General features: G+C 55.8%; 1 protein-coding gene across 3 annotated transcripts; it reads left to right on the forward strand.

Moving 5' to 3' along the window:
• Positions 1–614: 614 nt before the first annotated feature.
• On the forward strand, positions 615–6,238 carry MAMSTR (MEF2 activating motif and SAP domain containing transcriptional regulator). Of its 3 annotated transcripts, none has more exons than XM_047077685.1 (9): positions 615–672; positions 2,053–2,091; positions 2,683–2,852; positions 3,039–3,223; positions 3,569–3,671; positions 3,878–4,072; positions 4,352–4,519; positions 4,598–4,652; positions 5,083–6,238. In XM_047077685.1, the coding sequence occupies exons 1-9, from the start codon at positions 615–617 to the stop codon at positions 5,364–5,366; spliced, it is 1,257 nt and encodes a 418-aa protein (XP_046933641.1). In that variant the 3' UTR covers positions 5,367–6,238. The 3 variants fall into 3 exon arrangements, with proteins under 3 accessions (XP_046933641.1, XP_046933642.1, XP_046933643.1); XM_047077686.1 differs by having other exon boundaries at positions 2,053–2,086; positions 2,708–2,852; XM_047077687.1 differs by lacking the exons at positions 615–672; positions 2,053–2,091; positions 2,683–2,852; positions 3,878–4,072 and having other exon boundaries at positions 3,108–3,223.
• Positions 6,239–12,514: the final 6,276 nt, after the last annotated feature.

Genomic DNA, 12,514 nt, shown 5'->3' on the forward strand with positions numbered 1-12,514 from the left:
CCAGCCTTGACCTGGGGACTCAACCCGCCCCGGAGCACTACTGGCCGGAGCCCACCTGGTGAGAAGCCCCTGGGGTGGGGCTGGGGGGAACCCGCCTTAACCCTTCTGCCACCTCTCTGGTCCCAGTCCCTTCCTCACAGACCATAGTGGCTGACACCCACCCACTCCCTGCTTAAATGCAGGTGGCAGAGACCCTTCCCTTCCCCAGGAGCCTAGCAGGTCTCTTTCCCCTCTAGATCAAGGGTGTTGGATTCCAGTCCCTTCAGAGTGTTGAGCTCTGTCTCTTCACCCCCTTTTCTTCCCTCTCCGTTCACAGACCCGGGGGGGGGCGGGGGGGGGTCTCCTTTCAGAGATCCCGTCCGCTCCTCCTCCAGGCTCCAGGAGTTGGGGCCCTCAACCCCCTTCTCCCTCAGACCCAGGAGTCTGGGCTCCCAGCCCCTGGATCCCTCCCACCCCCCAGGATCCAGAACTTATGGTTCAAGTCCTCTCCTATCCCTAAGCTGTTTCCCTGCTGCGTTCGCATGCGGGGACAGCCTCCTGACCTCCACTCTGACCCTGCCTCCTGTGGGGGCCCTACCCTCGCCTCAGTCCAGGTCACCATCACAGCCTTGGCAATGACCCTCGCGGCTTCCTCCCAGCGCTCCCAAATCATTCGCTCCAAGTTCAGATCTGGTGAGAGGATTCTCTCTGCATGTAGGGAAGGAGTCTTATGGGCCCCGGGATTGAGTACTCTTCTTTTTTTTTTTAACGTTCATTTATTTATTCTTGAGAGAGAGAACAAGTGGGGGAAGGGGAAGGGGGGGGGGAGAGAGAGAGAATCCTAGGCGTGCTGTCAGCGCGGAGCCAGACACAGGCCTCAAACTCAGGAACCCGTGAGATCATGACCTGAACTTAACCGACGGAGCCACCCAGGTGCCCCCTGGGATTGAGAACTCTTAACTCTGGGAGTGTGTATGGGGGTGGGGGTCAGGTGGGAAGGAGGCCATGGGACCCACAAGGCACGTGTCCTCTGTACAAAAGGTCACTTGTGCAGAAAGGAGGCCCCAGCAAAGGGCGTGAGTTTTTGGTGGCTCAACGAGCGTGCAAACGGCCAATACAATGTTCACGTAAACACTGAGGAGCAGGTGGGCGGGTAGGGGTGGGTGTGGAGAGTCGGGTACTGCGAAGGAACAGGAGCTGAAATTGACAGGTGTGCAAAGTGGACGGGGTACACAGACTGGGGACTTTGGCGTGAGCAGCGTGGGTGAGGGGACAAGCGAGCTGTCAAGCGGCGAAAGCGTCACGGGTTGTGTTTTAGGTCCCAGTGCAGACAGAAAGCGGGCAAGTGAGTGGCGCTGGCTGTCAGTTCCTGCGCGCGCGTGCGCGCGCGGAGGGTGAAATGCGCGTGTGAACGAGTGTGCTTCCGTGGCTGGGTGGGTGCGAAGACGCCAGTGACCGAAGAGCCAAGGGGGTGCCGGGGAGTGCACGTGGAACGTGACGGAGCGGGATCCTTGCTCCCAAGCTGGAAGCCAGATCCTGAGTGTGCGGGGAAGTGTGTCAGTGTGGCTGGGTGGGTGCCAGGACAGGGTGAGCCAAGACGGAGAGTGCCACAGGGTACGAGTGCACAGAAGTGGCGTGCGTGCCAAACCAGGGCCCGGGGAGAGGCGTGTACAGAGGGGGCGACTGTGGGGGAGGCCCAGGGGCACACAGGAGGGAGTGGGCTTGCGCAGATTCGAGCACATGGACCGGAGGAGGTGAGGGTGCAAACGGGTCCGGCTGGCCAAGATGGCGATGGTGCCTTGAGTTGGGTGGGTACGTGCTCCTGAAGGGGGGCCGGTGGAGCTGGGGGACAGGGCCGCCTCCTGCCTGCACGCTGGCTGGCTCCTGGTCGCAGAAGGGCTGCGGCTGGGAGCGAGGAGCAGGCGGGAGGCCCGGGAAAGGGACCGGGCTGACAGCCCACCCACCCGCCTGCCCCGGGGAGCGTAAGGGGGCTGGGCGCGGCGCCCCGCCAGGCCAGGCTCCTGGACACTCCCTTCCCGCCTTTCCCCTCCCACCTCCCTCTTTCCTCCGCAGTCCTCCAGCTTCGGATCCACAGACGGTATCAGGACCCAAGTAAGTGTGGGCCCTGCAAGGGAGGGGGTGGTGGCCAGACTCCCCTGGGGCCCAGCTGCCACATCTCCTGCACTGGTTCCCGAGCCTCAGTCCCTCTGCCAGGGATACACTGAAATCCGATCCCGTCCTTTCCCGAGGACCCAAGAACACAGGTCCCTGGCCACCCTACCCCCAAAAGCTCCGCTTCCCGCTTTCTGGCTTTTCCCGCCCCAATGAAACGCGTGAATCGAGATCCTGTTTCTTTGGAGAAGACAGGCATCCCAGACCCCGCATTTGGCACACATTATGCATCTCAGGATGTGGCTTTCAGCTTCTCTCTCTCTCTCCTCAAGAAACCAGGAGTGCTGGCTGTCCCAGCAGAACCCCAGAAAGCTGCGATTCGCAGCCATCACACCCCTTGGTGACTAAGGACGCGATTGCTGCCTTCCTTGAGAATATACAAGTCTGGGTCCCTAGAACCTCTGCCTTGCAGGCTCCTGGGGTTTCACTCCTTGGCCCCACCCTCTCACGCCTGCGGTGGGGGGGCTGTGGCCTGCAGGGCCCTCCTTCCCACACAGCCTTGTTCCTCCCTGCCTGGCTTGCTATCTGCAGGCGTCTCGGGGTCCCTCACCACCTCTTCGGTCTTGGACCCAGATCCATGGGTCTCAGCCACGGGCCCTGCCCTGGCCCCAGCCTCGCCCTCGGGTCCCACTCCTTTCCTCTTCAGTCCTGGGGACCTGCTCCCTGAATCAGCAGAATATGGCCCTTGGAGGTCCCTGAAGGTGAGTCTCCACCGAGTGAAGGGAAGTACCCCTGAGAGTCTAGCATTGTTCCTCTTCGCTGCCGCCCTTTTTGGCTCCTTTCTGGCGGGGCTGAGCTGACCAATGCTCGCCCTACTTCGCATGAGGCTCTGGGGCAGGAGAGGGGGCACAGAGCTGAAGCATGTGACATCACACCTGCTTTTACAGGAGTCTCCTAAGATCTCCCAACATTGGAGAGAGCCCAAGCCAAAGGGGAACTTGACATACCACCAGTACATGCCCCCGGGGCCGAGACAAGGGTCCAGGGTCGACCCCCAGGCCAAAATGTTGGCTCTGGGTCCCCCTGGACCACCTCTGTGGGAAGGGACAAACTCCCAGCGGCCACCTCCTAGGTATGCATCCCGTTTTCGTTCTCTGCCGGAAAGTCAGGCCCGCAGCATCTTGGACTCAAACCCAGAGTCCAAGAGCAGGGGAGTCTAGCCCCCAGCCCCTTCCTCTCCCAGTTTCCTGGTCCCTCTCCCGTCAGTTTCCAGGAGTCCTGGCTCCAGACCCAAGACACTGAGCCTCCGGTTCCTGCTCCCCATGCACAGGGACTAGCCTCGTCGGAGACCCAGAACTTTGGGCCCTCTCCTTCCTCTTCACACGGCCCCCCCCCCCAGGTCTTTGAGGACCCCCGGATGCCCTTTCTCTCTCCGTCCCGTCTAACCTCTGTCCCCCCCCCCCACGACTACCACCAGGATGAAGCCCATCCCCCTCACTCCCTCCCCGCCTGGAGTCCCCAGCGCCTCGCCCTCTCCACACAAGTTGGAACTTCAGACCCTTAAACTGGAGGAGCTGACGGTGAGTATGGGGAGTACTTCCCAGGCTGGCCCTCTCCTTCGGGGGTGGGGGGGTTGCCCATAAGTCTGAGCCCCCAGTGTCTGCCCCATTGGAGACCCCGTCCCTCTTCTCGTTCCTCTTCTCGCGGTTTTGCAAATATCCGGCCCCAGCTCCCGCCTCGCCCCGCAGCCCTCCCAGCAAGGCCTCTCCCCGCTCCCCCACCCCAGGTCTCAGAGCTCCGGCAGCAGCTGCGCCTGCGGGGCCTCCCGGTGTCGGGGACTAAGTCGATGCTCCTGGAGCGCATGCGCGGTGGCGCCCTGCCCCGCGAGCGGCCGAAGCCGCGACGCGAGGACAGTCCCGCGAGCGCTCCCTGGCCGCGCCTCAGGCCCAAGGCTCTGGGAGCAGTCCGGCGGCCGGGCTCGGTGAGGGCGGGGCCACGCGCGTATGAACCAGTGAGGAGAAGACGGAGCGGGACGGGGGCGGGAGGTCTAAAGAAGAATAGCCAATGAAGTGTGGGGGGCGTGGTTAAGAGCGTAGTGGGCGGATCTTAAGGGAAGAGAAACCAATAGGGTGGTCGATGAGTGAGCGCAGGGCCGGGATGCGACCGGCGGGGGGTGGGGGGGTGGAGCCACAGCTTGCGAGGGGGGGTGGGGTTGCGTCCAGTGGGCGTGGCTTATGGGAACTCTTCCCCGCGGTTCTAGCTCAAGTCAGGCCGGAGCTGTCACCCTCCGCCTCTTCCACGTGCCGCGGAAACCCAGCCGACTGCTCCGGCTCCCGCGCGGGCTCCCGCGCTGACCCCTGCCTCGGCACCATCCACGGCGGCCCCGAGTCTGGAGGAGGAGCTGCAGGAAGCCATCCGCAGGGCGCAGGTGAGAGAGAGCTGGTTAGGGGTCTCGATCAGGATCGGGACGGGTCCCAGGCTCACGCCGCTTCTGCCCGTCCCGCAGTTGCTTCCGAACCGGGGCATTGATGACATCCTGGAGGATCAGATGGAGCCCGATGGTAAGAGTCGAACTTTTTTTTTTAATCTTTTTTAATGTTTATTTATTTTTGAGAGAGAGAGAGAGAGAGAGACAGAGCACGAGCAGGGGAGGGGTAGAGAGAGAGGGAGACGCAGAATCCGAAGCAGGCCCCAGGCTCCGAGCGCTCAGCACAGAGCCCGACGCAGGACTCGCACTCACGGACTGTGAGATCATGACCTGAGCTGAAGTCGGACGCTCAAGGGACTGAGCCGCCCAGGCGCCCCGAGTCAAACTTCTTGATGTGGGGGAAGAGGAGACTGAGGTTCTGGACTCCTAGTCCAAGGAGGAAGGGGTTGGGGTCTGGAGTCCTGGGTCCTAGAGGTTGGGGACTTAGACGTCTGGAAACGAGGATTAACAGAGTGGCGGCCGGATCTCTGCCTGCCTAAGTTCACACTCCATTCCTTCTGCAGACCAGCTGCCCCCCATCCCCCTGGACTTCCCCGGCTCCTTCGACGTGCTGTCCCCCTCCCCAGACTCTGAAGGCCTCTCATCTGTCTTCTCCTCCTCGCTCCCGTCCCCCACAAACTCCCCATCGCCCTCTCCCAGGGGCCCCACGGATTCCTTGGACTGGCTGGAGGCTCTGAGTGGGGGTCCTCTGCTAGGCTGTGGTCCCCCAGCCCCCAGCGTCTTCTCTGCTGACTTATCTGACCCCAGTGGCACCCGGCTGTGGGACCTGCTGGACGATCCGTGGTGATGGATTCTGGGGCTTCCAAGGAGGGGGCACTGGTGGGGATGGGAAAGTCACAGAGGCATACTCCCAAGGGAGGCGGGGGACAACCTGCAGAGCCCCTCCCACCATGGACACAGAATCAGAGAACACTCTCATCCCCACGTGGCCCCTGAACGGCTGCTGACATGCCGTCGGCCAGACTCTTGTCTGCCTGACCTCCGTATGATCTCCTCCGTGGCTGTGTGGTCCGTGTCCTTTGCTGCTGGCCAGGGCCAACAAACTGCTTGCTCCTTCCTTCAGAGACCTCATGATGTCTTTGTTCCCACCTTATTCCCCCCCCCCCACCCTCTGTGCCACCTACTAGATGGTTCCCTGGGGCTGGGGAGTCTGGAAGGTGGTCTGTGCTTACGGGATGTAAGGAGAGGGGCAAGGAAGAGTCGCGAGGGAGAATGGGGAGCCAGACCCTTGGCTTCCGGTTGGAAGTGAGAATATCAACGTGTCGTGTCTGAGGTCAGACTCCCTTGGAAGAAGAGCCCGAGACAAGACTCATGTGCCCCCTGATTCATGAGATAAATGCTCTGAGGAGAAACCAAAAGGGAGCAGAGGACACTGGACAGAGAAGGGGGAAGATTCGCAAGAGTGTGACGTCAGGTGAAGTCCCAACCTCAACTGGGCCCCGTGGGGAGCTCTGGAGGATAAATTAAGCTTCAGTGTGTCCTACGCTGAGGCCAAGGGAGTTAGGCTTTTGAAGCTGAGGGAGATCCGCCCCCCCCTTTTTTTATTGCTGAATAACAAGCCATCCCCAAAGTTAGAGTCTCAAAATAATAACTATGATCACTCACAATTCCATTGAGTGGCTCAGCAAGGCAATTCTTTGGGGTTGCAGTCATTTTTTTTTTTTTTTTTTTTTAAGAGAGAGTGGGAGCGGGGAAGAGTGGCAGAGGAGGAGAGAGAGAGAATTTTTTTTAACGTTTATTTATTTTTGAGAGAGAGAGAGAGAGTGCATGTGCGAGTCAGGGAGGGGCAGAGAGAGAGAGAGAGAGAGAGAGAGAAGGAGACAGTGGATCGCAAGCAGGCTCCGCGCTATCAGCTCAGGGCCCGTTGCGGGGCTCCAACCCACATCATGACCTGAGCCAAAGTCGGATGCTTAACCGACTGAGTCACCTAGGTGTCCCAAGAGAGAGACAATCTTTTTTTTTCATTTTCATTTTTTATTCATTTTTTTCTTTTCATTTTTTTTTCACTATTTTTGAGAGAGAGGGAGAGCGCGAGCAGGGGAGGGGCAGAGAGAGAGGGGGACGGAAGATCCGAAGTGGTCTCTCTGCACGGACAGCAGAGAGCCCGATGGGGCCTTGAACTCATGAGCCCTGAGATCATGACCGGAGCCGAAGTCAGAAGCTCAACCGACGGAGCCACCCAGGCGCCCCTATTTATTTTTAATTTTAAGAAATGTTTTTTTATTTATTTTTGAGAGAGAAAGAGAGACAGAGTGGGAGCAGGGGAGGGGCAGAGGGAGAGGGAGCACAGAACTCAAAGCAGGCTCCAGGCCCCGAGCCGTCAGCACAGAAAACCCACAAACCATGAGATCATGACCTGAGCCGAAATCGGAGGCCCAACCGGCTGAGCCACCCAGGCGCCCCTTACATTTCTCTTTTCTAATGTTTGTCTTTAAGCAACGTCTTTTCAAGCCTAGGTTTTCGTATTATTCCGTGGCGGAGCCGGGCAGATCAGGACGATCTGATCCTTTGTTATCCTCCTTGAAAAGACCGGCTGATTTTCTCACGGATCCCGAGAGAAGGGGGCGTGCCAAGCCACACCAGGCCACGTGGGCAAGGGCCAGGGTCAGTCAGGAGGCCGAGTGGGGGAGGGGGAGGGAAACCCTGGGCAAAAGTCTTTACTGTGGTTTCCCAGGGAAGGAACCGGAGAGGCAGGGTAAGCAGCCTCAGGGTTGTCTAGTTTGGATAAATTTCAGCTGGCTCCGGGGTGTGCCCCCCCCCCACCTCCCCTGGTTGTCTGGAACCTGATCCTGGGGTGTTTAGGCTGGGGAACACTGGCCTGGAGTACAGGCGCTCATAAAGGAAGCGGTTGTGAGTCTGGGCTCGGGGTTGGTTAGTTTGCATATGAAAAGCACACTCCTGGGTGAGTCTTTCACTATCTCCAGGAAGTGGCTAGCCCTGGGAAGGGCAGTGCCCCCCCCCCACCCTCCCCGCACTGTCCACAAAGCCGCAGAGGCCAGAGCACCAGAAAAAACAGGAAATAAAAAGGCAGAATGGATGCATAAAGCACGCAGAAGCTGGGGGCTGGGTGCCCAGGACCGGGAAGAGGGATCTGTCTGCGGGCGCCTGGGCCGCCACCAGCTGTGTCCACTGCGGGTGGAAAAGGACCGTGAGATCAGTTACGTGCGACGGGACCCGGAGCCGGCGACGTCCCCTTGCCTTGCTGTCAGTTTGCTCCTGTGGCACTCCAGCCCAGTGCGGATGAGAGGTGCGCCGAGAGTTCCCACGAGCTGGACGTGGCGCGGGAGCCACGCTGATAAGTGTCCCCCACCGTTATTAGCTGCTGATCAACAATTCTAGTTCGCCAGTGTTGGAAACCCTGGCGGGCGTTCAAGAGTCACGACAGGACAGGCGAGGGGACTAGCGCTGGCGACCGCGACGGGAAGGCGATCTCTGGTGTCTTCCGAGCAATCCGGGAGGATCTGTCCTCCTCACTTTGCAGACGAGATCGCGGGAGACCAGAGGAGGGGCGTGCGGCCCGCCGTGTCACACAGACGGGGAGGTGTCAGAGAGGGGCTTTAAATCTGATTCATGAGTCCACAGCCTGTGCCTGAGTTGAAACAAAAAAGAGCCTCGCTGTCTGCTCTGGGGAGGTTCAGACATTTGCAGAGTTTCAGTGCAGGGTGATGGGTATTTTCATGGCAGAGGGGCCGTGACTCCTCGAAAGTACCAGGAGCCGAGGGGAATGGGTAGGGTGGCCAGAGGACCGGTGTGGAGGACTGCGGTCCTTGCGGAGAAGGTGTGAAGGGCATGGCCGCGGGGCGGTGGGGGTGGGGGGAACCTTGTGAGGTCAGGGCTTCTGGAACAAAAGGTGGGTGGCAGCTGGGGGCTGCAGGAGCCTTTGTGTCAGGCCGAACACTGGTGGGAAAGGGATGCCTTCAGTCCTGGAAAGATCCAGAAGGGGTGCGGCGGGGCTTCTCCCATCTGTCTGCACAGGCTTGGGTAGAGTGTGCATGTTTACCCCAGAGCCGGAGAGAGAGGCTTGGGCCCCACGCTCCCCACCGCCCGTCACTCAGCCTTTCTCCAGACAATTCTGTTGCTCTCTCCTGCCCCCAGCGAGAGAGGGCTGGACCAAAGTGGGGCACAGGAAGGTTGGGAGCCTGAGCTGCCCCAGGGGAGCCCCTGAACCACGTTATCGTCCTATACCATCTCAGTAGGCACGGGAGAAAGACCAAGGATATAGTCAACAGATTGCCAAAATTATCAATTTATCTTAAAAAATGTTTTTGTTTGTTTCTGAGAGAGAGAGAGTGCACATGAGCGGAGGAGGAAGGGGCAAAGAAAGGGAGGCAGGGGATCAGACACGGGCTCTGCGATGACAGCAGAGAGCCCGACTGGGGGCTCGAACCCACGAACTGTGAGATCATGACCTGCGCTGAAATCCAGAGTCGGTCGCTTAAACGACTGAGCCACCCAGGCACCTCCGTGATTTCAAGTAAAAAAAAAAAAAAAAGAAAAGAAAAATCTGGAGAATGAGGGTGGTATGACGTCATCGACGGTGCAAGATACAGGATAGGAGGCAACTGAGACCGATGTGTGTGCTCAACAACACCCCCCCCAAATTCTATACTAGACTATCCATCAGCTATGTTATGAGCCTACTGCAGTTAAGAACTGGGAATCAGTGTGGGCTCTCTAGGAAGATGTACAGGTTACTAGTTTTTCTGTTTATTAGTTTGCCCAGTTTATCAGTTTACTGGGGTTTTGTGCGTGTGTGTATTCATTAAGAAACCAGGGCGCCTGGCTGGTTCAGCTGGTAGAGCATGTGACTCTTGATCTAGGGGGTTGTGAGTTTGAGTCCCATATTGGGTGTAGAGATTACTTTTAGAAAAGTAACATAAGGGGCGCCTGGGTGGCTCAGTTGGTTAAGCGTCTGCTTCGGCTCAGGTCATGATCTCACCGTTGGTGAGTTCGAGCTGACAGCTTGGAGCCTGGAGCCTGCTTCCGATTCTGTCTCTCCCTCTCTCTCGGCCCCTTCCCCGCTCGTGCTCTGTCTCTCTTTCTCTCACCAATAAATAAACATTAAAATTTAAAAAATAATAATAAAAAGAAACCTTTGCCCACCTCAAGGTCATTTATTCTAGAAGCTTTGTGCTTTTAGCTTTCACATTTTGTCTGTGATCTATCTTGAGTTAATGTTTGTGAATGGTGTGAGGAAGGGATCAAGGTTCACTTTTTCTATACGGATACTGGATTGCTTCCATTTCTTGAAAAGCTCTCTTTTTAGAGACAGAGTGCGTGCTCAAATGTGGGAGAAGGGGAGGGGGCAGAGGAGGCGTGAGAGAGAGGGAGGGAGGAAGAGAGAATCTGAGGCAGGCTCCCCGTTCCGTGCAGAGCCTGATGCGGGGCTAGAGCCCAGGACCCTGGGATCACGACCTGAGCCAAAATCAAGAGTCAGATGCTCAACTGACTGAGCCACCGAGGCGTCCTGAAAAGCTCTTCTATCCTCCCGCTGAACTGTGTTGACATCTTCGTCATAAATCAAGTGACCGTAAAAAAAAAAAAAAAAGAAAATCAATCAATCGATGAAGTGACTGTATATATGTGGTCTATTTCTGGGCTCTTTGTTGGCTCCCATTTGTCTGGCTTTCATAACAGCACAAGTTTGTCATGGTAACTTTAGCTTTATGGTCAATCTTGAAATCTGGTAATCTCACTGGTCTCTTTGCCTCACTTCTGCCATCACTTCACGGGTCCACTGTCAAATTCATTCTTCAAGGCATATGTTTAATAGACATTTTATAGCGTACCTTTCTTATGGCTGTGGTATAGAATTACACACCTACGCTTTTTTTTTTTTTTTCAAGTAGGCTCTATGCCCAGCGTGGGGCTTGAACTCACAACGCTGAGAGCAAGAGTCCTCTGCTCTCCCGACTGAACCAACCAGGCGCCCCTGTTTAGTTAGGGTTTGGTTTTTCTTTTTTAATTAATTCATTTATTTTTGAGAGCAAGAGAGCGGGACAGGGGCGGAAGGAGAGAGAGAGAGAGAATGGTTTTTTTTTTAAGATTTATTATTTTTAATGTTTATTTTCGAGAGACAGAGCATGAATGGGGAGGGGCAGAGAGAGAGAGAGAGAGAGAGGGAGGGAGACACAGAGTCCGAAGCAGGCTCTAGGCTCCGAGCTGTCAGCACAGAGCCCGAAGCGGGGCTCGAACCCATGAACTGCGAGATCACAACCTCAGTCGGCGCTTAACCGACTGAACCACGCAGGAGCCCCGAGAGAGGAAGAGTGTTAAGCAGTCTCCACAATCAGCACAGAGCTCTATGAGGGGCTTAATCCCAGGAACCGTGAGATTATAACCTGAGCCCCCAGGCACCCATAGTTTTTAAGAGACTTTTGCAGATGTCCAGGCAGAGGTGATGGTGACCTGGACAGAGTAGCGATGGTGGAGGAGGGACAGAAGGTCAGATTCAGGGTATATTTTCAAGGTAAAGCTGACAGAACTTGCAGGTGGATGGGGTGTGAAAGGAGGAATCAAGAAGAGGTTAAGTTTGGGTTCAAGTAAATGGACAGTGCCATTTACTGAGATCAGGGATGGGCCAGGGAAGGTTTGGGTGGTTGAAATGGAGGGGAGATGTCCTCATGGCCATCGTTGGAAATGACACCTAACCATGATGTTGTTTTAATTTAGCAGCATGTGAAACACGCACCACCCCCATGCATTTAAAATGTGCATTAAAAGGGAGAATGCCAAATTTATAAACAAATTCATTTAGGATTGTTTTCAGTTTGTTTATTTATTTTGAGAGAGCGAGAGCGTGCACGAGTGAGCGAGGGGCAGAGAAAAGGAGAGAGAGAGAGAAAGAGAGAGAGAGAGAGAGAGAGAGAGAATCCCAAGCAGGCTCCACACTATCAGTGTAGAGCCTGATGCGAGTCTCGATCCCACGAACCATGAGATCATGGCCTGAGCCGAGATCAACAGTTGGATGCCTAAGCAACTGAGCCACCTGGAGCCTGCTTCAGATTCTGTGTCTCCCTCTCTCTCTGCCCCTCCACTTGCACTCTGTCTCTCTCTGTCTCGCTCTCAAAAATAAATAAACATTAATTTTTTTTAATATTATAAAAAATAAAAAATAAAGACCGAAACCCAATCCAAAAACCATCACCCATTCAAGCTGTGTAAAATCAGACCGGGGGGGACGGGGGGTCTGGCTGGCTCATTTGGTAGAGCATTCAACTCTTGCTCTCGGGGTCATGAGTTCGAGCCCCATGCTGGGTGTGGTGCCTACTTTATATTTATTTTTTTATTTTTTATTTGTATTTTTTAATGCTTACTTTTGAGAGAGAGTGTGTGTGCGTGAGCAGGGGAGGGGCAGAGAGAGAGAGGGAGACACAGAATCCAAAGCAGGCTCCGGGCTCTGAGCTGTCAGCACAGAGCCCGACGCGGGGCTCGAACTCCCAGACCGCGAGATCATGACCTGAGCCGAAGTCAGACGCTTAACCGACTGAGCCACCCGGGGGCCCCGAGCCTACTTTAAAATAAATAAAATAAAGTGAAGTAAAACAAGATAAACTACCGAAAAATAACAAATAAAAATTTAAAAATCAGACTGGGAATTTGAATGAGTTCATAGAGTTATTGAGGCAGAGAGCTATTAGCATACTAAGTATCGTGGCACCCCATCGCATGAGCTCCGAGTCAAAAGAAAAGGGTTCCAAGAGAACCCCCTAGAGAGACCTTGAAGGCCTGCAGGATGTGAGGTAGCTATTAGAGCACAAATATTCTGGGGTACATGGATGGATTGTTCTTGAAATTGGGTGTGGCCACTTGATTGGCTTCAGCCACTGAAATAGTGGTAAACGTTTTTTCCCTATGTACTGATTTTTGGAGCATCTTCCTCTCTCTCTATATATATTCTTTTCTTTTTTTCACAGAGAGAGAGGGTGATGCACA

This window comes from Lynx rufus, unplaced genomic scaffold (assembly GCF_022079265.1).
Source record: "Lynx rufus isolate CCGP_SWC_20201006 ecotype Redwood Valley unplaced genomic scaffold, mLynRuf1.p SCAF_16, whole genome shotgun sequence".
Taxonomy (NCBI): domain Eukaryota; kingdom Metazoa; phylum Chordata; class Mammalia; order Carnivora; family Felidae; genus Lynx; species Lynx rufus.

What these genes read in the sequence shown, in the direction of transcription:
- MAMSTR (XM_047077685.1), top strand. Translation starts at nt 615, where the DNA reads ATGACCCTCGCGGCTTCCTCCCAGCGCTCCCAAATCATTCGCTCCAAG. An exon ending in AAGCCATCCGCAGGGCGCAG is followed by an intron (nt 4,520 to 4,597) that starts GTGAGAGAGAGC and finishes CCCGTCCCGCAG; the next exon opens with TTGCTTCCGAACCGGGGCAT. An exon ending in GGATCAGATGGAGCCCGATG is followed by an intron (nt 4,653 to 5,082) that starts GTAAGAGTCGAA and finishes TTCCTTCTGCAG; the next exon opens with ACCAGCTGCCCCCCATCCCC.